General features: G+C 45.9%; 1 protein-coding gene across 3 annotated transcripts in view; it reads left to right on the top strand.

Moving 5' to 3' along the window:
- The first annotated feature begins 4,122 nt into the window (after positions 1-4,122).
- Positions 4,123-22,495, top strand: part of Chka (choline kinase alpha) — a 54,131-nt gene continuing 35,758 nt past the window's right edge. For all 3 annotated transcript variants that reach the window (XM_057777472.1, XM_057777471.1, XM_057777473.1), the window contains exons 1-2: positions 4,123-4,717; positions 22,191-22,302. In XM_057777472.1, the coding sequence (XP_057633455.1) occupies positions 4,380-4,717; positions 22,191-22,302 (450 nt within the window). In that variant the 5' untranslated portion in view covers positions 4,123-4,379. The remainder of the gene's footprint in view (positions 4,718-22,190; positions 22,303-22,495) is intronic.

Raw genomic sequence — 22,495 nt, 5'->3', positions numbered from 1 at the left:
AGGAGGCAACTTCAGGTGATATTCCTTCATGCTGCCTGCCCACCTTGTTTTGAGACAGGGTCTCTTCCTGACCTGGAACTTGCCAAATTGCCTAAGCCATCTGTAGCATGATTAATAAAAACCCAGAGACAGACATTGGGGTTCAACCTAAAGGTCAGAAAAGTAAAACAGCCAGTCACTGGCTTTTACCTCTACCTCAATCTGAAATGGTGATTCTGCCTCCAAGAATCTCAGAATAAGACTGAGCCTGAGAGCTGTCTCCTCCCATTTTATATTCCTCTCTAGGGCTGGGATTAAAGGCGTGCACCACTACTACCACCTGGTTTCTAAGGCCAATTAGTGTGGCTACTGGGATTGAAGGTGTGTGTCACCACTGCCTGGTCTGTAAGGCTGAGCAGGGCAGCTGTTTTACTCTCTGATCTTCAGGCAAGCTTTATTTATTAATTCCTTTTTTTTTTGTTTTTGATTTTCGAGACAGTGTTTCTCTGTAGCTTTGGAGCCTGTTCTGGAACTAGCTCTTTTAGACCAGGCTGGCCTCGAACTCACAGAGATCCACCTGCTTCTGCCTCTGAGTGCTGAGATTAAAGGCGTGTGCCACCACCGCCCAGCTTAGTTTACTTATTAAAATGCAAATGAAATATCATTACAGCCGGCTGCTAGTGAGCCCCAGCAAAGGCCACCAAACCCAGCTGTTTGTTTTTTTTAATGTACATTTTGGGGATGGAACTCCTGTCATGCTTGTACTAGAAACACTACGCCACACATGCCTTTAGTCCCAGTATTCCGGAGAGGGAGGCAGAGGCTCTCCGATCTCTGTGAGTTTAAGGCCAGCCTGGTTCAGAGAAGCCTTGTCTTAAAACGGGGGGGGGGGGGAGGAAGGACTTTACCTACTGAGCAATTGAGCAATCTCCCCACCCTTGGGTAATTATTAACTATTCTGAGATTCAGTTTTTTGATCTATTAATAGAGATTTCAAAGCTGAATTGCAGTTTTTCTTTTAAAAAAATGAGATTTCCTTTTATTTTCTGTGTATGAGTACAAATAAGTGCCCTTAGTTCACACCTGGTGTACTCAGAGGCAAGAAGAGAGCTCCAGACCCCCTGGATCTGAGTTAAGAATGGTTGTGGCACACTGCCATGTTGGTGCTGGGAATTGAACCTGTGTTCTCTACAAAAGAAACCAGTGCTGTTAACCACTGAGACACCTCTCCAGCATCTCTCTTTTCTTCCTTCTTTCTTTTCTTTTTGGTTTTTGAAGACAAGGTTTCTTTGTCTGGCCATCCTGGAACTTGCTCTAAAGACCAGGTTGGCCTGAAACTCACAGAGAGAGATCTGCCTGCCTCTGTCTCCTAAGTGCTGAGTTTAAAAGGATGCACCACCACCACCTGGCCTTTCTTTCTTTCTTTCTTTCTTTCTTTCTTTCTTTCTTTTTTTTTTTTTTTTTGATTTTCGAGACAGGGTTTCTCTGTAGCTTTAGAGCCTGTCCTGGAACTAGCTTTGTAGACCAGGCTGGTCTTGAACTCACAGAGATCCGCCTGCCTCTGCCTCCCTAGTGCTGGGATTAAAGGCGTGCGCCACCATCGCCCGGCCCGCCTGGCCTTTCTTAATTTTTAAGTTCATACCTGTGTCATTAGGGACCCTTCTTTTCCCCCCCACCATGTGTGTGTGCACGTGTGGGCGCCTGTGTGTGTGTGTGTCCCAGAATCTTACTCTGGCTGGAATCTGTATGTGGCCTGGACTGGCCTCAGACTAGAGAGAACCATTCTACCAAGCTTTAGAGTTACTGGCCTACCTATGCCACCACTCCCAGCCCCGCTATATGTTAATTATACAGCCATTCTTTGTTGTTGTTGTTCCTAGCTTTTTTTTTTTTTTTTCAGAGGGTTTCAGTCCCAAGCTGGCCCCAAATTCATGCTGAAGATGGCCTTGAACTCTTGATTCTCCTCCTTCTGCCTGTGCTGGATTCCAGACTAGTGCCACCAAAAATGGACCTTAGAGTCATGTTATACTTTGACTACTGAGAACTGTCCCCTGGTTTACTTTAACCCAAGGACTTAAGTTTCTAGAGGGGGTAAGCAAAGCTTGCAACAGCCTCAGATTGTGCTAGCATCGTACTGTGCCATCTCAGCCCCACGAATCCCACAGCCCTCCCATTGATCCCACACTCCAAGTTCATGTACTTGGAAGCTTTGAGTCCTGGGAACCTTTCCCACCCTTTTACTGGGGCGACCTCTTACTGCCACAGGAAGGCGCCTGTGGGTTCTCATAGTCTAAACCAGCAGAGGTCAGAGAGAAAGTTACTTCAAATTATAGAGCTCTCCTTTCACGTCTGGAGCAGCTTCTCCTCAGCCAGCTTTCCAACATTCCTCTTAGATTATGGGGATTGGTATGAGGACAAAGGGCCAGTCACCTGAGCTGGCCAGTGGCAAGGCTCCACCTCCTTCCACATGGGTTAGTGTTTTCAAAGTCCTTGGCTCCCTTATCTAAATGCCTTCCTGAATGGAGACCTTGATTTCTCAGTTTTTCCAGCAGCCAGTGAAACTCCCACTCCTGGGGTAGGCCAGGCCTCCTCGCCCCCTACCTCCACTTCTCTGGAGCTGAACCCAGGCTTGCCAAAATGTCCTTTCATTTGCACTTTTTTTTTTCTTTTTAAAAAGACAGAGTCTAGCCGGGCGGTGGTGGCGCACGACTTTAATCCCAGCACTTGGGAGGCAGAGGCAGGCGGATCTCTGTGAGTTTGAGACCAGCCTGGTCTACAAGTGTTCCAGGACAGGTTCCAAAACCACAGAGAAACCCTGTCTCGAACCCCCCCCCCCAAAAAAAAAAGATAGGGTCTGGCTATGTAACTCTGGCTGTCCTGGAACTCTCAGAGATCCGCCTGTTTCTGCCTCTCAAGTGCCGGGATTAAAGGTGTGCCACCATGCCCAGATCATTTGCACTCTTTCTGTCCAATAAGGTCATTTTGGGGGGACCACATTCAGATAAGTACCCACTCTTTTTGAAGACGTTTTGACTTCCAGCAGACTGTGAAGCCCTACAAAGGGGCCATTTTCTGTATGCAGGGCACTGGATTTCCTAGGCCTCTGGCAGTTATCTTTCTTCCCAGTTATTCCCCACCACATAGACCTGTAGTTTTATATTATTTGCACCTCAAATTATTTCCTGGAAGGATTGAATGATGAGGCCAAAGAATGAGGCAATGTGTGGGCATACAGAGAAGGGCCTTGGCCCCCCTCAATGCCCTACGGCAAAGGTATGTTAGTCACGGTCACGCGACTGGACATCGGGGAAAGGAGGGGGGCAGATGACAGCGTCCACAAAGCCAGGAATGGCGAGGCAAGCACCTTTGGTTATCAATCCTGGCGGCTGCCAAGACCAGGCTGTGGGAAGAAGTCTTGAGATCTAGCCGACATCCTCAGCACCACGGACAGGGAAACTGAGGCTGCGGGCGCGTGGAGGAAGGCTTCTTCCCAGAAGGGACTGCTTCCAGCTGGCAAGTGGTCACCTTGACCCAGTCACCTCCCTTTTGATGTCTGAACCGCAGATAGAAATGCCTCCGGCCCTGAGTTGGGTCTGGCGTGGACGCGTCTCGCACTGCGCCTGGGAAATGTAAAAACACACCCACGGAGCTCTTTCAGGAGCTGCCTTGCCCCAAGGTCACGCGGAAAGAGCAGACAGCCTCCAGACACCAATTTCCTGCGGGCCCCTGTAAAGCCCCCGAATCCTTTGAAGTCGCCGCTTTCAGACGTGGGGGCGTCTAAGGAAAGTGTCCCTCTCCCGGCCCACTCTAGCGTCTGCCAAAGCTGCAGCGGCTTCTCCTCTCCTGCCCCGAGAGGCCCTAGTCCGCGAAGGCGTCTCCGTGCTAGCGCGGACAAACGAGATGGCTGGTCTTTCCGGGACCCCCGGGACCCCTGCGCAAGGCCCCGCCCCCGGTGCGCCGGCCCCGCCCTCCCCGTGGGCTCACCGCCTGAGGCGAGGCGGGGCTGTGCCGCAGCCAATGGGAACGCGGCGTGGCGAGGGCGGTGGCGGTTGTGATGCCCCTCGGCGTCCAATCAGCGGTGAGCGCGGGGGCGGGCGGTGACGCTCGGCGCTCCGCGTGCGGCGCTGTAAAGGAGTGAGCGCCGCGGCCCACTACAGCAATCGTCCGCCGTCTGCCTTCCGCGCTCGCCTCTGGCCACCGCTGCTCGCCATCCATTGCTGTCTCTCCCCGCCGTCGCCTACGTCGCCTCCCCGCGCGCTCCCACAACCGCCGCCCGGTCAGTCAGCGAAGCCGGCGAGCCATTTCCCGCGCCCGGCCCCCAGAGGCGGGCATCCAGCTGGACTCTGAGCGTCGCCCTCTCGCGCTGCGGCCGCCCGCGCCTTCTCGGCCGCTTGTCGGGCATGAAAACCAAGTTCTGCACCGGGGGCGAGGCGGAGCCGTCGCCGCTCGGGCTGCTGCTGAGCTGCGGTGGCAGCGCTGCCCCTGCGCCCGGCGTGGGGCAGCAGCGCGACGCCGCGGGCGAGCTGGAGCCCAAGCAGCTTGGCGGTCGGTCCCAGCCTCTCGCGCTGCTACCGCCGCCGCCTCCTCCTCTGCCGCTGCCCCCGCCGCCATCGCCGCCGCTATCGGACGAGCAACCGGAGTCCCGGACCCGGCGCAGGGCCTACCTGTGGTGCAAGGAGTTCCTGCCTGGTGCCTGGCGGGGCCTTCGCGAGGACCAATTCCACATCAGTGTCATCAGGTCGGTGGCTGCGGCGCCGCGCGGGGGGCCGGGGGGCGGGGCGGGGCGGCGGCTGGGATAGAGGTGAGCGCCGCGCCCAGGGTCCGGAGCACGTCCCGGAGCTCGGCTGGCGGCCTTCGGGAGAGCTTCGGGGAAAATGTGTGCTGGGATGCCTCCGGTCCCTTGCGGGAGAACAATACTATGCAGCCACACAAGTACATTCTGTACCGAAGCTCAAAATAGATGTGTCTAGAAGCCGGTTCCTTATGAAGGCCTTGAATGAAAAAGGGATGTTGTGGCTGGGCTCTAGAAAAAGGGGGAAAAACTCACCGGGTAACTTTCCCTTGTCGTGCCTCTAGTCTGTTATTTGATCACAACCTCTTCCCCCACCACTCCTTTGGCACTTGGGAGGCCGAGGCAGGCTGATCTCTTGAGTTCGGGGCCAGATTGGCCTACATGGCGAGTTTCAGGCCAGCCAGAGCTACATCGTGAGACACTGTCTCCGAAAGGCAGGGAGACAGGGGAGTTGGTGTGTGTTGATGGAAGGCCTCAGTCTTCTGAGGTTCTTGTCTTCATGTGCCTGTGTTACTGGCCAGCGCCTGGAGGCGTGGCTCCAAAAATGAGCCAAAGTAGAAGTAGCGAAAATTCCTCCTCTATTGAAAAAGGGTCTCTTGTAGGCAAAGTGGGCTTGAATTTCTTAGGTGTTGGAGCCTGGCCTTGAGTCACCCATAAGCCTGCCTCTACCTCCCAAAGTGCTGGATCATAGATGTGCCCACCATGCTTGGCTCTTCAGTTCTCTGTAGTTTTTTGAGACAAGGTTTCTCTGTGTAGCTTTGGAGCCTGTCCTGGAACTCACAATATAGAACAGGCTGGTCTCAGACTCAGAGATTCGCTGCCTCTGCCTCCTGAGTGCTAGGATTAAGGCATGCACCACTCTGCCTAGGCGTTCCTTACTCCTTTTAATATTTCATCTTAATTTAAAAGATACGTAGGTTTGCATGTATTCAGACTTAACAGAGAAATGCAGCTCTGCCCTTGCCTTTAATGCACAAGTGTTCGGCATTCAGTATTGAGTACAGGTCCTTTTGTTTGGCCTTTAAAAACCCATTTGGTCGTTTTCTACTAGTTTCTGTTTGGTTGACCCGGTTGAGTGCCAAGTGTCTAGAAACTGGCTGGCTGGCTGCCATCCATAATCCTCAAATCCAGTTTCTAGTCATTTGATTCCTTTTCCATGCCCAGTCTTTCACCAGAGTCATGAATGCAGCAAAATTAACTCTTTGGATGGACTGCACTTCCACTTTGTGTTCCAGGCCCTTCATGGGTACGTGGATGTGGTTCTCTCTTGGGAGTGTGTCACTCGTCAGTTAAATCTGCTTTGCTCAAACCAGTCATTGCAAAAGCACTGAGAATGCCTTTTTTTCTTTTTCTACAGGAGTTAGTCCCCGTCGCCTCCCCCACCTTGAGTTTTTCAACACAGGGTTTCTCTGTATCCTTGGCTGTCCTAGAACTCACTCTGTAGACCAGCCTTGTCTCGAATTCAGAGATCCGCCTGTCTCTGCCTCTTGAGTGCTAAGATTAATGGCGTGTACCACCACCGCATGGTTTAGGAGTTAATTTTAAAAATAGGACTCTTTTTGGGTTTCAGTACCTGTTAAAATGTGGTGTGCTGCTGGACTTGGTGGCTCACACCTTTAATCCTTTAGTTCAAGGTCAACCTGGTCTACAGAGTGAGTTCCAAGACAGCCAGAGCTGTTGTAGAGAAACCCTGTCTTGAAAAACCAAAAAGAAAAAAATGGGGCATGTTGCAAACTGCTCTCAGTTCTGTGCTTTGGGGAAGACGTAGTTATAGAATATGTGGAATAAGAAGAGGTGATTTAAGATGTGGGGAAGTGGGTGGTAACTACCTGTAAAACAAGCTTAGTGGCCTGGGTATAGCTTTTTGCTGGGTTTAGTACATTGCCCCGTTTATTCATCACATTGCTTCAACATAGCCCTTCACCTGTCCAGGTTTAACCCTTTGGCTCCTCTCCGCCTCAGAAAGTACTTCTTTCTGTCTTAATAGCGGTCTGGTCCAGTTCCTCCATCTTTTTTACTCTATTCCCCAGAAGTCTCTTCTACTGTGGTCTCTAAAGCCTAGGGACAGCCCAGAACTACCTGTCCTTGCTTAGACACATGGTAACTGGAGGCCCCAGGGGATCTAAACATTTTATGTGTTCTAACCTCTATCTAGTTCATTCTGTAGCCTGTTGCCGGGTGTTTTTCAAATGTCATCAGTTGCTCCCATGTCTTTTGTAGCTAGGAGATAAAACCTAAACTTGTTTGCAAGATCTAAACTTGGGCTGCACTAACTTTGAGAAGGACCGTTTTGTTGCTCTTTTAAAATTGCCCTTCTCCCAACTGCAGCGACTAACTGAGCTCTTTACATTGGGCCCAGTGCTTCTAAATGAGCCGTGTGTTTCAGTAGCAGGCCCATTTGCTCCTACCCTCTGCTTAGCAGTCCTTTCCCTGATGGCTGCTTTTAAAATTTCCCCTACAAGGCAGTTCCTCCTTCAAGGCCTTACTCAGGGAGAACCAAAAAGGAGGAACCCCTCCCCCCACTACATTTTCTCCCCAGGACTTCAGCACTACAGGCCTTCAAATGGGCCCTTAACATGCTTGGGTGTGGGTGCATTACTTTCCATGGAAGACTGGTTCCTAGAGAGCAGTAATTGTTCATTATTTTGGGTTATGGGCTCATGTGCTGAAGGGTGACCTCTAACTTGCTGCAGCAACCCTTCTGCTCAGTTTGGCTTTCTTTTTGGTCTTGGGGGAGGGGGCAGAGTCTCACTCTGTAGCTCAGGCTGTCCTCAAACTCTTAGTAATTCTCTGCCCAGCTTCCAAAGTGGTGGGATTACAGGTATGAACTTCTGAGCCTGGCTTTTCTTTTTTGTCTTTAATTTTTTCAATGTCAGGGGTTGTACTTAGGCCTGAGCATGCTTTTCATGCTTAGTACTGGGTTGTGCCTTCATTGCATTATCTGAAAAATTATCACCATCGTGTTGGTGTTGAAGTTGGTGTGCAAAAACTCTACAATTTTGCATTTTACATTTATGTTTGTGATTCCTTTGAGGCTTATTTTCTTGTAGGTGTAAGTCTATTTATATTCTTTTTTTTTTTTTTTTTTTTTTTTTTTTGGTTTTTCGAGACAGGGTTTCTCTGTGGCTGTGGAGCCTGTCCTGGAACTAGCTCTGTAGACCAGGCTGGTCTCGAACTCACAGAGATCCGCCTGCCTCTGCCTCCCAAGTGCTGGGATTAAAGGCGTGCGCCACCACCGCCCGGCTATTTATATTCTTTTGTGTGTGTGCATGTGGATGTCCAGTTTTAGTACTGGTTGTCAAAAGTACAGTTTGACTCCATGGTACTGCCTTTGCTCTTGTCAGATTTCTTCTATTTATGGGCTCTCTCTTCTGTATTTACAAGTTCTGTACTTGTATTGATTATTGTGGTCTCTTTCATTAACTTTTTTTGTTTGTTTTGAGACACAGTCTTGCTGTGTAGCTGTGTAGCCCTGGCTGTCCTGGAATTCACTAAGTAGACCAGACTGGCCTCAAATTCACGGAGATCACAGTCTCAAGTGCTGGAATTAAAGGTGTGTCCAAAACACCTGGTTTATATTTTATTTTATGTGTATGAGTACAGTTTACTTGCGTGTATGCATGTGCATGCACCGCCCGTGGAGGCCAGAAGAGCTGCCATGAGGGTGTTGGGAACAGAGTCTAAGTCTTCTGAAAGAGTAACAAGTGCTCTTAACTGCTGAGCCATCTCTATCCAGCCCTAATTATTGTAGTTGTTTTTTTTAAAGATTTATTTTTTATGTATATAGTGTTTTGCCTGCATGCATACCTGCAGGCCAGAAGAGGGCACCAGATCTCATTACAGATGGTTGTGAGCCACCATGTGGTTGCTGGGAATTAAACTCAGGACCTCTGGAAGAACAGTCAGTGCTCTTAACCTTTGAGCCATTTCTCCAGCCCCCCTAATTATTGTAGTTTTAAAGGTTGATAGTGTTAGCTCTCTTATTTCTTTACTTTCAAAATTGGCTAACCAGTGTCTTTTTACCTCTTGTAAAAAAAAAATTGATAATTTATTTGTTGATAAACAAAAATAACTGGGATTTTTTTTTTTTTTTTTTTTTTTTTTTTTTGGTTTTTCGAGACAGGGTTTCTCTGTGGTTTTGGAGCCTGTCCTGGAACTAGCTCTTGTAGACCAGGCTGGACTTGAACTCACAGAGATTCGCCTGCCTCTGCCTCCCGAGTGCTGGGATTAAAGGCGTGGGCCACCATCGCCCGGCTTGGGAATTTTTTCTATGTTCTATTTTACTATAGACTCCTGAACAGTGCAAAAGAGGAACTTGAGTCTCTAGTAGAAGATAGGATTATTTTATTTTTTAACTAAAAAAAAAAAGATTTTTATGAGTATTTTGTCTGAATGTATGTATGTCACCACATGCCTGTGATTCTTTTTTTTGGATTTTTGAGACAGGGTTTCTCCGTAGCTTTTTGGTTCCTGTCCTGGAACTAGCTCTTGTAGACCAGGCTGGCCTCAAACTCACAGAGATCTGCCTGCCTCTGCCTCCCGAGTGCTGGGATTAAAGGCGTGCACCACTACCGCCTGGCTGCCTGTGATTCTTTGTTTTAAATATTTAACTCAGGTTCTACAAATGTTTGGACTCCAGGCCCACTTGGCAGAGATGGCCTTACCTGTGGATTTCCAGTAAGGCCATATTCCTCTCACAGAATTCAGACATGGAGTCAAGAGACCAGCGATTAGACACAATCACAACAAATCCATTCCCCCTCCCCCCAGTTCCATTAAAAGTTTATTTTTTCAAGACAGGATTTTACTGTATAGTCCTGGCAGTTTTAGAACTCACCACTGTAGACCTGGCTGGCTTCAAACTCAGTGATCCACCTGCCTCTGCCTCCAAGTGCTGGGATCGAAGGTGTATTGCCATCACTGCCCAGCAAAAGGTTTTATTTTAAGCTGGGCGGTGGTGGCGTATGTCTTTAATCCCAGCACTCGGGAGGCAGAGGCAGGCAGATCTCTGTGAGTTTGAGGCCAGCCTGGTCTACAAGAGCTAGTTCCAGGACAGGAACCAAAAAGCTACAGAGAAATCCTGTCTCGAAAATCAAAAAAAAAAAAGGTTTTATTTTAGTGTTGTGCATGCGTGCAACTAACCCTGTGTGCGCGCGCCTGCCCAGAGTCCAGAAGGTGTTAGATCCTTTGGAGTTAGATGTATAGGCGTTATGAGCCTAATGTGGTTGCTAGGGACTGAACTGGGATCCTCTGCAAAAGTAGGTGCTGTTAACCTGACCCATCATTCTCTCAAAGAACCCTCTTTAAAAATAATTTTGAATCAAAAAAAAAAAAAGTTTTGAGTATACTCTTAAGAGGTCTTCATGATGGACAGTAACTAGGGTACTGCCTGAAGCCTGTCTTTCTTCTTTCCTTCTTCCTCCCTCCCTTATTCCCTCCCTGCCTTCTTTTCTTGTCTCTTTTCTTTCCTTCCTTCCTTCCTTTTTTTTTTTTTTTTTTTTTTGAGACAAGTGCTTCCTGGGTAGCCCAGGCTCCTGGATGCTAGGGTTATACAAAGATACAAGCTTGCACACCCCTCTGTCCCTGAAGTTTTAAATGAGTTGTTCACACTGAGCTCCTGTTCTGTAGCAGGTGCTGTATGAGCGTCTACTCTGCTTTTGTCAGCCTGTCTACTTTTTAGGGAGCTGTTTGCCAGCAAGTCTTAGACGTTTTGTTTGTTTGTTTGGATTGAGTGGTTCTTTCTGTGTCCCGTGCTAGACACTGTAAATCTGAATGTTATTTTTAATTTTGGGTGGGTATTCTGAGCACACATTTTCCACACATTGAACTAAGCTGAATTACCATTCCGCTTACTGCTGTTGTTGATCGGAATAGTGCGTATGTGTTTCCTTTCCTTCTGTCCACTGTGCCCTTGTTTTTAGCCATATCTCTTGGTTTGTCCAGTTTCTACACTGATGCCTTTGTTTTGTTGCTCTTTTTAAAAAATATTTTGTGAAACGGTCTTACTGTGTAGTTCTGTATGGCCTAGAATTTGTAGATCAAGCTCGCCTCATTCACAGAAATATTCTTTCCTGCCTTTACTTGAGAGACAGAGAGAGAGAGAGAGAGAGAGGGTGGGGCGGGGGGGGGGGAGTGTAGGGAGTGCTACACCAAACCTGCAATGCTTTTATTTTATTTGATCTTCCCTTCCACTGGGACCTTGTCAGCCAACTTCTCTCCAGGATTCTCAGCCTTTTATATACGTCAGGGAGGCCCTTATTTTTAGTTTTCCACGAAGATTGTAAATCTGTCTTTCACAATGAACCTTCTTATGCTTTTATTGTGTTTATTAGTATTGCAGTAGCTCTGGGGCTGGTGGCAAAAGAATTACAAAATAAGGATTGGGGCAGGGAGAGTATAGAGGGATGGCTCAGTGGTTAGGAGTACAGTTGAAAGTCAGACTAGAGAATAGATTGCTGTTCCAGTTTGGGGGAAGGAAAAACTGCAAAGAGAAGGAGATACATCTGTATATCTATCCACCTATCTCCATGCATTTGTTTTTTTGTTGTTTTGGTTTTTTGAGACAGTTTCTCTTCTGTAACAACTCTAGCTGTTCTGTCTTTAATCCTGATTGCTGGGATTAAAAGTATGCGCCACCACGCCTGGCTTCATGAATTTGTTTAAGACAGGGTTTCTCTGTGTTCTAGCCTTTGACTGGCTTAGAATTTAACTGTATAGACCAGGCTGGCTTCAAACACAGATGTGCTTCTGCCTCCAGAGTGCTGGGATTAAGGGGATGCTACCACATTTAGCAAATTTTGTTTTGAGACTTCTATAGATCAGGCTGGCCTCACATTTGCAGCCACCTTCCTGCTTCAGCTTCTCCCAAGTACCAGGATTTGAAGTAAATACTACAATTTTTGGCTCTAGACAAATTTGAGGTTTTTGGTTTTATTGGTTTTTTTTTTTATTGTTTTTGTTTTTTGGGGTTTTTTTGAGACAGAATTTCTCTGTGTTGTCCTGGCTGTCTTATAACTTAGTCTGTAGACTAGGCTGGCCTTGAACTTAGAGATCCACCTGCCTCTGTTTTCCAAGTGCTGGAATTAAAGGGGTGGGCCATTTGTCCAAGAAATTTAATATTAGTAAGTGCCCATAGTTATCACTACATGCTTGTTAGCATAGTTATCATTATGTGCTCAAGGGTGTTCTAATGTAGGTCATATGATGTAGATTAAATAAGTCATGGTTATTTGGGTTTACTCTTAGGATTGTGAAAGTTTGATGCCTGTATTAACTCAGATCTGACTTCCTTTTATATGTGGAAGATATATATCATCTGTGAACTTTTCAGAGTAGCCAAACTTGAAAAGCAGTTTTCTTATCCAGTTGGTGGTAGGAGGGTGCTGCCAGTGTTTGAGAAGCTGCCTGTGTTTGACTTCCCTGTGCTTTGGTGCCAAGGTGACAGACACCCTGTGCCTGCAGTGTGCTTGCTGCAGAGGGAACAATGATTTAAGAGCAATGCTATGGTGTCTCATCCTGAAGGACTTCGAAACTGAGACGGGACATTATTTATTTACAGCTGGCAAGGGCATGACCATCTTGTCTTATATTCCAGCTGGGGTTTTGTTGTAGTGTGCAAAGGTGGGGGTCAGTTCCCACTCTAGATCTCCTAGGTGATTGATATTTGTGGCCTCCTTGGTGAGCTGACAGTGCCTTTGAAGTCAGAAGGCAAGTCTCTAGTGAGCGGGCTATTTTTCTCCTTCCTATAGTCTTTTTTTTTTTTTTTTTGGTTTTTTGAGACAGGGTTTCTCTGTAGCTTTGGTGCCTCTCCCGGAACTAGCTCTTGTAGACCAGGCTAGCTTCGAACTCCCAGAGATCCACCTGCCTCTGCCACCCGAGTGCTGGGGTTAAAGGCGTGCGCCACCACCGCCCGGCTACCTTCCTATAGTCTTGAAGGATAAGTGGGGAGAAAGAAGAAAGCTGGCCAACTCTAGGTTTTGTGGGTTTTGTTTTTGTGATAGATTTTCTGGCTGTCCTGGAACTTGCTCTGTAGAACAGGCTAGCCTCAAGCTCAGCAACTCTAGTTATTTAAAATGGAGGGATAGAAGAAGTTTAAGAGTGCACTTAGACCTTACAGAATTATTAATAGAAAACCAGGGGCTCCCTGTATAACCTGGGCTGTCCTGGAGCTCACAGTGTGGACCAGGCTGTCCTCAAACTCAGATTCTCCTGCTTTTGCCTCCAGAAGACTCGGCATCTTTGAATGAATGTTGGGACTAAAGTCAATGTTGCCTGTGGCTGGCAACATTGTGGTTTTTTTTTTTTTCTTTTTTCTTTTTTATTTATTTTTTATGTATACAATATTCTGTCCGTGTGTATGCCTGCAGGCCAGAAGAGGGCACCAGACCCCATTACAGATGGTTGTGAGCCACCATATGGTTGCTGGGAATTGAACTCAGGACCTTTGGAAGAGCAGGCAATGCTCTTAACCACTGAGCCATCTCTCCAGCCCCCAACATTGTGGTTTTTTTTTTTTTTTTTTTTTGGTTTTTTGAGACAGGGTTTCTCTGTAGCTTTGGAGCCTGTCCTGGAACTAGCTCTTGTAGACCAGGCTGGTCTCGAACTCACAGAGATCCGCCTGCCTCTGCCTCCCGAGTGCTGGGATTAAAGGCGTGCGCCACCATCGCCCGGCCAACATTGTGGTTTTTAAGAAGTGTTCTTGTTTAGGAAATCCTAAAAGTCTTGGAAGTATCCAGAATACTTTGTGACCAGAGGAAGTAAATTTGCAGATAATGAGAGTCTAGTTCACAGTCTCTTTCTTTCTGACCTGGCTGGTCTGGATCTCAGATATGCCTGCCTCAACCTCCTTTGTGCTGGGGATATGCAAGGGGGCACACCAAAGAGACTGCCAAAATGGCCACTCTATAATTAGAAGGAAGGCTTCCTGAGAGTCCAACACAGAGAGAAAAGAAAGCAGACTGTATAGGGCCAGGGCCATCTTTGAAAGAAGCGAGAGTGCATGTTGAACAAATCATGTGGATTATAAAGAGGATGCGTAGCTGGGGAGGGAAGCCCAGATATAGAGGGAATTTTTGGGTAGAGGAGGAGGTGAGAAGGGCTAGGTTGCTAGCTTTCACTTTGAAATGTATAACAGGTACATTTGAGTATAGACTGAAGAAACCTGGAGGCCAGCATTTGTTTTGATATGCAACCGTAGGTATGTCAATGTAGAGTCATATAAATCAGTCAGTTTCTCTCTCTGTCTCTTGTAGGCACATTCTATATCACATATGTGGACCTCAGGTTGGTCCTCAACACACAACATTTGCCTTCATTTGAGGAAGGGTTTCTTTGTTGTTTGTTTTGTGTGTGTGTGTGTGTATATACACACCAGACCAGCTGGCCTATGAGCTTCTTGGGATTCTCCTGTCTCTGTTCCTCATCTTAACAGAGCACAGTGGAATTACAGAAATTTTCTAGCTTTTAAATTGGGTTCTGCCAGAGGCAAGGGAAATGATTCCTTTTGGGGTGACACGAACCTATTTCACACGCCTTTAATCACAGCATTTGGGAAACTGAGGCAGGCAGATCTGAGTTCGAGGCCAGCCTAGTCTACAGAGCAAGTTCCAGGACAGGCTCCAAAACTACACAAAGAAACCCTTCCTGAGCCGGGCGGTGGTGGCGCACGCCTTTAATCCCAGCACTTGGGAGGCAGAGGCAGGCGGATCTCTGTGAATTCGAGACCAGCCTGGTCTACAGAGCTAGTTCCAGGACAGGCTCCAAAACCACAGAGAAACCCTGTCTTGAAAAACTAAAAAAACAAAACAAAAGAAAACAAAAAAAAACACAACAGAGTCAGTGCAAGAGGTTTATTGGGGAATGGGGAGAATAAAAGCGTGAAAGGCCATATGGAAGTGGAGGCATGAAAGAGGCAGACAGACAGAGAACAGGGAGAGGGAGGGACAGAGTGCAGAGATCAAAAACCTTGGACGAGGTTGCTCAAACCGTTTGTCATATGGTGTGAGGCAGCCACAATTTGGATAAATTTTGCAGTAGATACTCCAGGGGTGACTGAGGATTGGGTTTAGATGGGGTGTGGGATTGTTTTGGGGGTAGGGCATCTCTTCCACAAAGGACCCACAGAACAAAGTGGGTCTTTGTTAAGGAAACGGATCAGGGTTGCCCAGGGTGGCTGCGGAATGGCAGGAACTCCAAGAGTTTTGACCCAGAAGAGGTTCAGGACCTGTATAGGTGGTCGCTTGGAAAGGGCTGACTTACTGTAAGTCAAAAGTCAGATTCTGTCTGGTGGAGAGGGAGATAAAGGAGTGACCTCTCTTGTGACTAGGGAACCAGGTCTGTCCAATAGAGAAGGCTCAGCTTCTCCTGGGTTTTGGCACCAAGATAATAGGTTTTCTGTGTCCCAATAATAGGTTTCTATGCAGTAAGCCATATCAAGCTGAATTAAAAAGTGAAAGACCAGGTTTATTTGGGCAAAGCACTCCCTGGTGACCCTCCATCCTCTAGAGATCGAACAGGAGAAAAATCCCAGGACCAATTTAAAGCGGGGCATTTATTCACCCTTGGTGGAGGGATGATGACACATCTGCCACAGGGTGGGTTTGTGCTCAGTTATAACACTTGGGGCCGGGCGATGGTGGCGCACGCCTTTAATCCCAGCACTCGGGAGGCAGAGGCAGGCGGATCTCTGTGAGTTCGAGACCAGCCTGGTCTACAGAGCTAGTTCCAGGACAGGCTCCAAAGCCACAGAGAAACCCTGTCTCGAAAAACAAAAAAACAAAACAAAACAAAAAAAACCCACTTGGGGTAGGGGCTTGGGGAGAGGCAGGTTCAGCCACGGAGCCGTCATAACCTCCAGGAATGCGGAGCTGGACTTATTGGAGGTTTTTCTGAGAGGGTGGTGTTTGGAGAGAGGGAAATGGTGCCAAGCTGGAGATTCCAGCCGAACAGTATGTACCACGTTAGATCTAACAGTAGGATTAAAGGTCAGTGTCACCATGCCCTATATTTTAAAAAAGAAAATATGAAGTAAGAAAAAGCAAAATTATAAGAATTAAAAGCATTACATAATCTGCTCTGGAATCCATTCAAATATGAGTTTCTTTGTATTTTCTTACCCTTTCCCCTCCTGCAGCTCCAGTGAAATTTTATGTTCAAAATGATGACTCCAGTCCTTGTCATTAGCATACGTATTTTCAAATTCTTTAAATTATTTTTGGTCCTGGGGATGGAACTTCCAACAAACAAAACACCCAAGCTACAAATCTAGCCCAAGAGTGACTTTTTCTTTTCTTTTCTTTTCTTTTTTTTTTTTTTTTTTGAGATAGGAATTCTTGGTGTAGTCTTAGCTGTCCTAGAAGTAGCTCTGTAGACCAGGCTGTCCTGGAACTCACAGAGATCCTCTGTTTCTGCCTCCCTGAGTACTGTGATTAAAGGCGTGCTCCACCACCACTGGGCTATTTTTTCTTTATGCTTCATTATGTCCCTGGCTGGCTTGAAGTTCACTGCGATCACCTGCCTCTGCTATTTACTGGTGTGTTTTTTGAGACAGGGTTTCTCTGTGGTTTTGGAGCCTGTCCTGGAACTAGCTCCTGTAAACCAGGCTGGTCTCGAACTCACAGAGATTCACCTGCCTCTGCCTCCCAAGTGCTGGGATTAAAGGCGTGCGCCACCACCGCCCGCCCGGCCTTACTAGTGTTTTGTTTTGTTTTTTTTTTCCTTACTGGTGTTTTTGTTGTATCATTTTTTTTTGTTTGTTTTTAACTTGAATATCTTGTGCTTACTATGCTGAATTGCGACTCATTTGTGTTATTTGTAAAATGCTGTACAAGGTGATAAGTCTGTGACCTTGACTCTCTTTGAAGTCTTCAGAGAGAGTACCTGGATTTTTACTTGTGACATCTTGATGGTGAAAAGGACAATTAATTTTTAACTGTCATTTCTGTGGCCTTTGTTGGTAACAAATCTTGTTACCAGGCACGGAATTTGAATCACTGGTCACTGGTGTGCCCGTTCCTTCTCTGCCTCCCCCCATTAGTTTCCCATAGTTCTTAGGCCACTGGTGTAATGACCCTGTTTTACTCATTTTGACTGTCATCAAACTGTAACAGACAGTTTATTTGTTACAGCCTGTTGCACAACCAAGACCGCAGGTGGCACAATAGACCAGAGATGTCTGAGTTGAGCTTGTTTCTGGCCATGCTAGCCTGCCTGCCTGGAGACAAACTTGGAGTCAAGTCACACAGTTTAGAACAGTAGTTCATCTGTTTTCATTTGACTAAGCTTTGGAGAATATGTGACAGGAAGAAAATTGAGGGCTTGTCCTGTTGCTTGGTAGTCTGAAGCCCCTTTTGGCTGTGACTGCACATGGTGGGGGAATTGTGGAAAAGCCTGCAGAGGAAGATACTACTGAGGTTAGTTTAGGAGAGGAAAACTGCTTGTTGCTCCTCCCTGCTGCCTTCTTTCTGAGGTTTTAAATGAGAGTGGCGACTGCCTGTCTTCTTGGAGTAGGCCCATACTGGTACTGTCATCCTTTGACAGGAGGGAGCAGCCTCCTGAAAAACTTCTTCAGGCAGTTGTGCTGCCACTGCCTATAATCCCAGGGGCTTTGGGAGATGGGAGTTATTTTTACCAAGAGTATCAGGAGTTCAAAGCCAGCCTTGTCTACATAGTGAAGTGAGCTTGAGACCAGCCTGGCATAAATGAAACCCTGTCTTCAAAAACTTAACCAAAATAGACAAAAACCCAAACTGAGTACTGTAGTGGGAGCTGCGGGCTGTGTTCCTGCTGCCCCAGCTCCTGGTCGCCTAGTTAGCTTATGCCCCGAAATAACAACACACAAACTGTATTCTTTTAAATACTGCTTGGCCCATTATATCTAGCCTCTTCTCGGCTGACTCTCGCACCTGGACTAGCCCATTTCTAATAATGTGTGTAGCACCCCAAGGTGCGCTTACTGGGAAGATTCTAGCCTACGTCCATCCTGGGTCGGAGCTTCATTGCATCTGGCTCTGAGAGGAGCTGTCCTGCATCTGCCCCAGAGAGGAGAGCTATCGAGTCTGAGCTCACTTCCTCTTCCTCCCAGCATTCTGTTCTGTTTATTCCACCCACCTATGTTCTAACCTATGAGGGCCAAGCAGTTTCTTTATTTTTTAACCAATGACCTTCCTCCATCATTTCCCCTTTTTCTGTTTAAACAAAAAAAAAAGAGGGAAGGCTTTAACTCTTTAACATAGCAAAATTACATATAACAAAACAGTTATCAAGCAAGAATTACAGTTACAATATTTACATCTATTTTATCTTTATCATAACTAAGGAAAACTATAACTATCTATCTATTCTTCAACTCCACCAAAAACTCCAGAAGGATATAATACTGCCTAAGTAAACAAGAAATGAGCAACTTCTAAAACTCTAGAAATGACAGAGACATCTCGCTGCCTGGACAGTCACCCAAAGTTCCTCTGTACCGTTGGGGCATCCATTTTTGGCTTACAGGCCCATAGTATCCAGAGACATTTTCATGAAGCAGGAAATTTCAAAGGCAGTTCAGTCACTATCTGTTGTGTCCTGCAGAATGTCTCGCAGAATCTTTCATGAATCAGGAACCCCGAAAGATCATCTCACCTTTAGACAAGTTCAGCAGTCCTCTTTCTGCGAGTTCTTTGTGTCCAGTTTATGCATCAGTCCAGGCAAGAGCAGTTTCTTGCCCAAATGGCTATCAAACTCCATAAGGATCCTCTTTGATGCCCATCTTCTTCTTGAAGTAGATTGGTGCTGCCAGGAGCAGACGTGTCTCATTGTCAGAAAAACCCTAAGTTATTAAAGCATTTAAAATGCCATATTCTATAATCTTTGAAAGATATGAAGAATGCCTACCTAAAATATATCTATGTACATCTAGAAAATCTTAACTAACATGACTACAAACTTGACTATTATGATTATCTATGAACAACCTATATGCATTACATTTTTAAGTGAACTACACAATCACAATACCTTAATCAAGATCAGAAATCATATATATATATAACAAAATTGACCTTAAATTTATATCAATAAAGTCAAATCCATACCGATGCAAATTATTCATATCTATATCATATCCCCCTTTAAATGTAAAAGAACATTTATAAACAATATTTAGGAACATGGGTGCAGATTTTTCTCTCCAAACTGCTTCCTGCTGTATGGGGGCGCTGTTATTTAGGTCTTTCATGGTATAACCTGTGTGCTAGATTCATCTCAGTCAGCAGTTGAGTGAAGTGATTTTTTGAAGGTGTTCACAGCAACCCTTCAGGAGGGCGTGGTCCATCATACCATATTGGGATGGAAGCAATCCGCAGGGTGTCATCATCTGTGAAAACAAAAGAAGAATCTCTTTTCCAAAGTATCATATCCTTAGATCCAAATTCTGAAGTCAAGGTATTTTCAAAATATCTATGTTGGATTAGTTCAGCAGCATTTATAAACAAATATCTTTTAGCAGCTGTTGCTCTTTCCTCAGCATTCAAACAATTCAAACAGAGCATAATAGCATACAGTATCAAAATTCTCTGTGTATTTTCCATCTTTGTGCGGCTTTATTTTAACCTCTATTTTGTTTATTTTTACTTTTATTTTTTGCTTTTTGAGACAGGTTCTCTGTATCTTTAACCTGGAATAACTCTGTAGACCAGGCTGTCCTTGACCTCTCAGAGATCCACCTGTCTCTGCCTCCCAGGCATTGGGATTAAAGGTGTATGCTACTACACCTTGAACTCACAGAGATCTGTTTGTCTCTGCCTTTTAGGCACTGGGATTAAAGGCGTGTGCTACCACACCTTAAAGTCACAGAGGTCAATCTTCCTCTGCCTCCCAAGTGTTGGGATTAAAGGTGTGTACTACCACACCCAACTACTTCCTTATTTTTGTTTTTTTTACTTTTAAGAACTTTAACTTTTAGCCTGCATATATTTTTAAACACACTGTAAATCATTTAGAAGTTTTCTTTGTTTTTGATGCTCTCTTTACTGTATCTCTCTCTGTTTTTCTGACCACATGAGTCTTTAATTTACCAAGCAATATAGGTAGGATTAAAGCTGTGGCTTTAACGGCTGGATTCAGCCCATTCCTTAGCTTTCCAGCCTCATGGCGGAGGTATCGGCTGTAGCCATCTTTATTGCCACAACTCTATGGCATTTCAAGGTCCCTGCCAGCAAGCAAGCTGCAACACTATATTCACAGACAACACTCAAGTCCTCTCTCTGTAGTCGGCCCTCCTGCCCCAAACAGTCAAGAGTTTGCCCTGGCAGGACGGACCAGAAAGCCAGCATTTTAAAACAGCACTACTTTTTTCCTGCTACGGCTGAAAACTGAAAAGCATTCATTCAGCTTTTCATCAACACCATTTAAGTGTTTTGTGGCAGGACCTCTTAAAAGAGCTGCAAGGTTTGCAGCTAAAGCTGAGTCGGGAAGCCTCTCTTAGATGAGAGTACACTTGCTTGCCTCTAGCAAGCAGAGCAGACCCAAGAAATTGCTGCTACCACGTCGGGTGCCATTCTGTAGTGGGAGCTGCAGGCTGTGTTCTTGCCGCCCCAGCTCCTGGTCGCCTAGCTAGCTTATGCCCCGAAATAAAACACACAAACTGTATTCTTTTAAATACTGCTTGGCCCATTATATCTAGCCTCTTCTCGGCTGACTCTCGCACCTGGACTAGCCCATTTCTAATAATGTGTGTAGCACCCCTAGGTGCACTTACCGGGAAGATTCTAACCTATGTCCATCCTGGGTCGGAGCTTCATTGCATCTGGCTCTGAGAGGAGCTGTCCTGCATCTGCCCCAGAGAGGAGAGCTATCGAGTCTGAGCTCACTTCCTCTTCCTCCCAGCATTCTGTTCTGTTTACTCCACCCACCTGTGTTCTAACCTATGAAGGCCAAGCAGTTTCTTTATTTTTTAACCAATGACCTTCCTCCATCAGAGTACAATTGTATAAGAGTACTTAGAAGTTCTTACCTGATTAAAGGGGGGAAAAAATCAAACCGGGTATGGTGGTGTGTATTTGGAGGCAGTTCTAGGCCAGCTCGGACTTCTTAGATCTTGAAATGGGAGTCAGAATAGGTTTTAGGACTCTGAAGGTTCACAGAGGTCCACTACAATTGAAGTCTGTCTTATCTGTGGTTCATATTGTACAGAGTTTTGTGCCATCTATTCATTTAAGAACTCTCTCTGGGCCGGGCGGTTGTGGCGCACACCTTTAATCCCAGCACTTGGGAGGCAGAGGCAGGTGAATCTCTGAGTTCGAGACCAGCCTGGTCTACAAGAGCTAGTTCCAGGACAGGCTCCAAAGCCACAGAGAAACCCTGTCTCGAAAAACCAAAAAAAAAAAAAAAAAAAAAAAACAAAAAAATCTCTCTCTGTCTCTGGTCTTCTCTGCCCAGGCAGTTGATTTGCCCCAAGGCTGTTTACTGCTTAAAGGGCCCTGTAATTTGCTTTTGGGTTTGGCAGTGAGAGCTGAATGTGGGCATAGGTTATTGCCATCTCTTGAAAGCCTCTAAACAAGTTTGTTATTGATTTTGTTTTGTTTTTAAAGACTTAGTTAAAAATGGTTGAGTTATTTATACTTAACCTTAGCATAAAACGGATAGGTCTTGGAATCACACACCAAGTGAAAAAACCTGGAGTTTTAGGATTGTCCCAAGAGGGCAGGGAATACTCAGTGGACGAGGTCACTTACCTCTAAGTCTGCTGACATGAGGAATCCCTGAGACTACCCACATCATAGGAGAGAACTGGGTTTTGTCAGTTTTTCCTCTGATTGCCACATGTTCTTGGTGGCAACCCCACTACCAATGAACAACAACAAAATTGTCCCAAGATTTTCATCACTATTAAAAATAATATTAGATCAATGTAGTGGAAATAGTAGGCTAGGAAAAAATCCTGACTTGTAAGGAGGCGGCGGCATTTCCATTCTTTTTTTTTTCTTTTCTTTTTTCTCTCTTTTTGGTTTTCGAGGCAGCGTTTGCCTGTGTAGCTTTGGAGTCTGTCCTGGAACTAGCTCTGTAGACCAGGCTGGCCTTGAACTCAGAGATTCACCTGCCTCTGTCTCTAGAGTGCTGGAATTAAAGGCATGTGCCACCACTGCCTGTCCAACATTCCCATTCTTAGTGCTGAGGTGTTTCCTTCTTGGTCCATATCACTTTTAAGGTACACAAAGGCTATTAAATGTTTCCAACCTAGAACAGACTGATTAAGGATTAGTCTGTTTGTAATGGGACTTGTGGAATTTGTTTGAAAATGGGAGTTCAGCATCAGTGTTTTCAAATATCCTGAGCGATTACACCAAGACTCAGATGAACACAGTTGTTCAAATGACCGCTTATCTGTGTTCACCGGAAAGAGTGGCTGAGGTTTTCCTTCTGTCTTCTCTCACAGGGGCGGTCTCAGTAACATGCTGTTCCAGTGCTCCTTGCCAGACTCTATAGCCAGTGTTGGTGATGAACCTCGGAAAGTGCTCTTGCGATTGTATGGGGCGATTTTAAAGATGGTGAGTTCAGGGGTCACCTGGGAGGGGGTGGTCCACTGACATTTCACTCTTTCCTAAGATGCCTGCAAAAAGATCCTAAATGCTGTACACATGTACTAAAGATGCTTACTGCTTTTATTTTAATTGGGTTGCACATGTGGTTTATTGTTTACAGCCTATTATTATTTTTAATCTATTATTAACTAGTAAACTA

The sequence above is a fragment of the Chionomys nivalis genome, chromosome 8, assembly GCF_950005125.1.
Source record: "Chionomys nivalis chromosome 8, mChiNiv1.1, whole genome shotgun sequence".
Classification (NCBI taxonomy): domain Eukaryota; kingdom Metazoa; phylum Chordata; class Mammalia; order Rodentia; family Cricetidae; genus Chionomys; species Chionomys nivalis.
The sequence above is the reverse complement of the archived record's forward strand: the minus strand, read 5'-3'. Positions and strand labels throughout refer to the sequence as shown.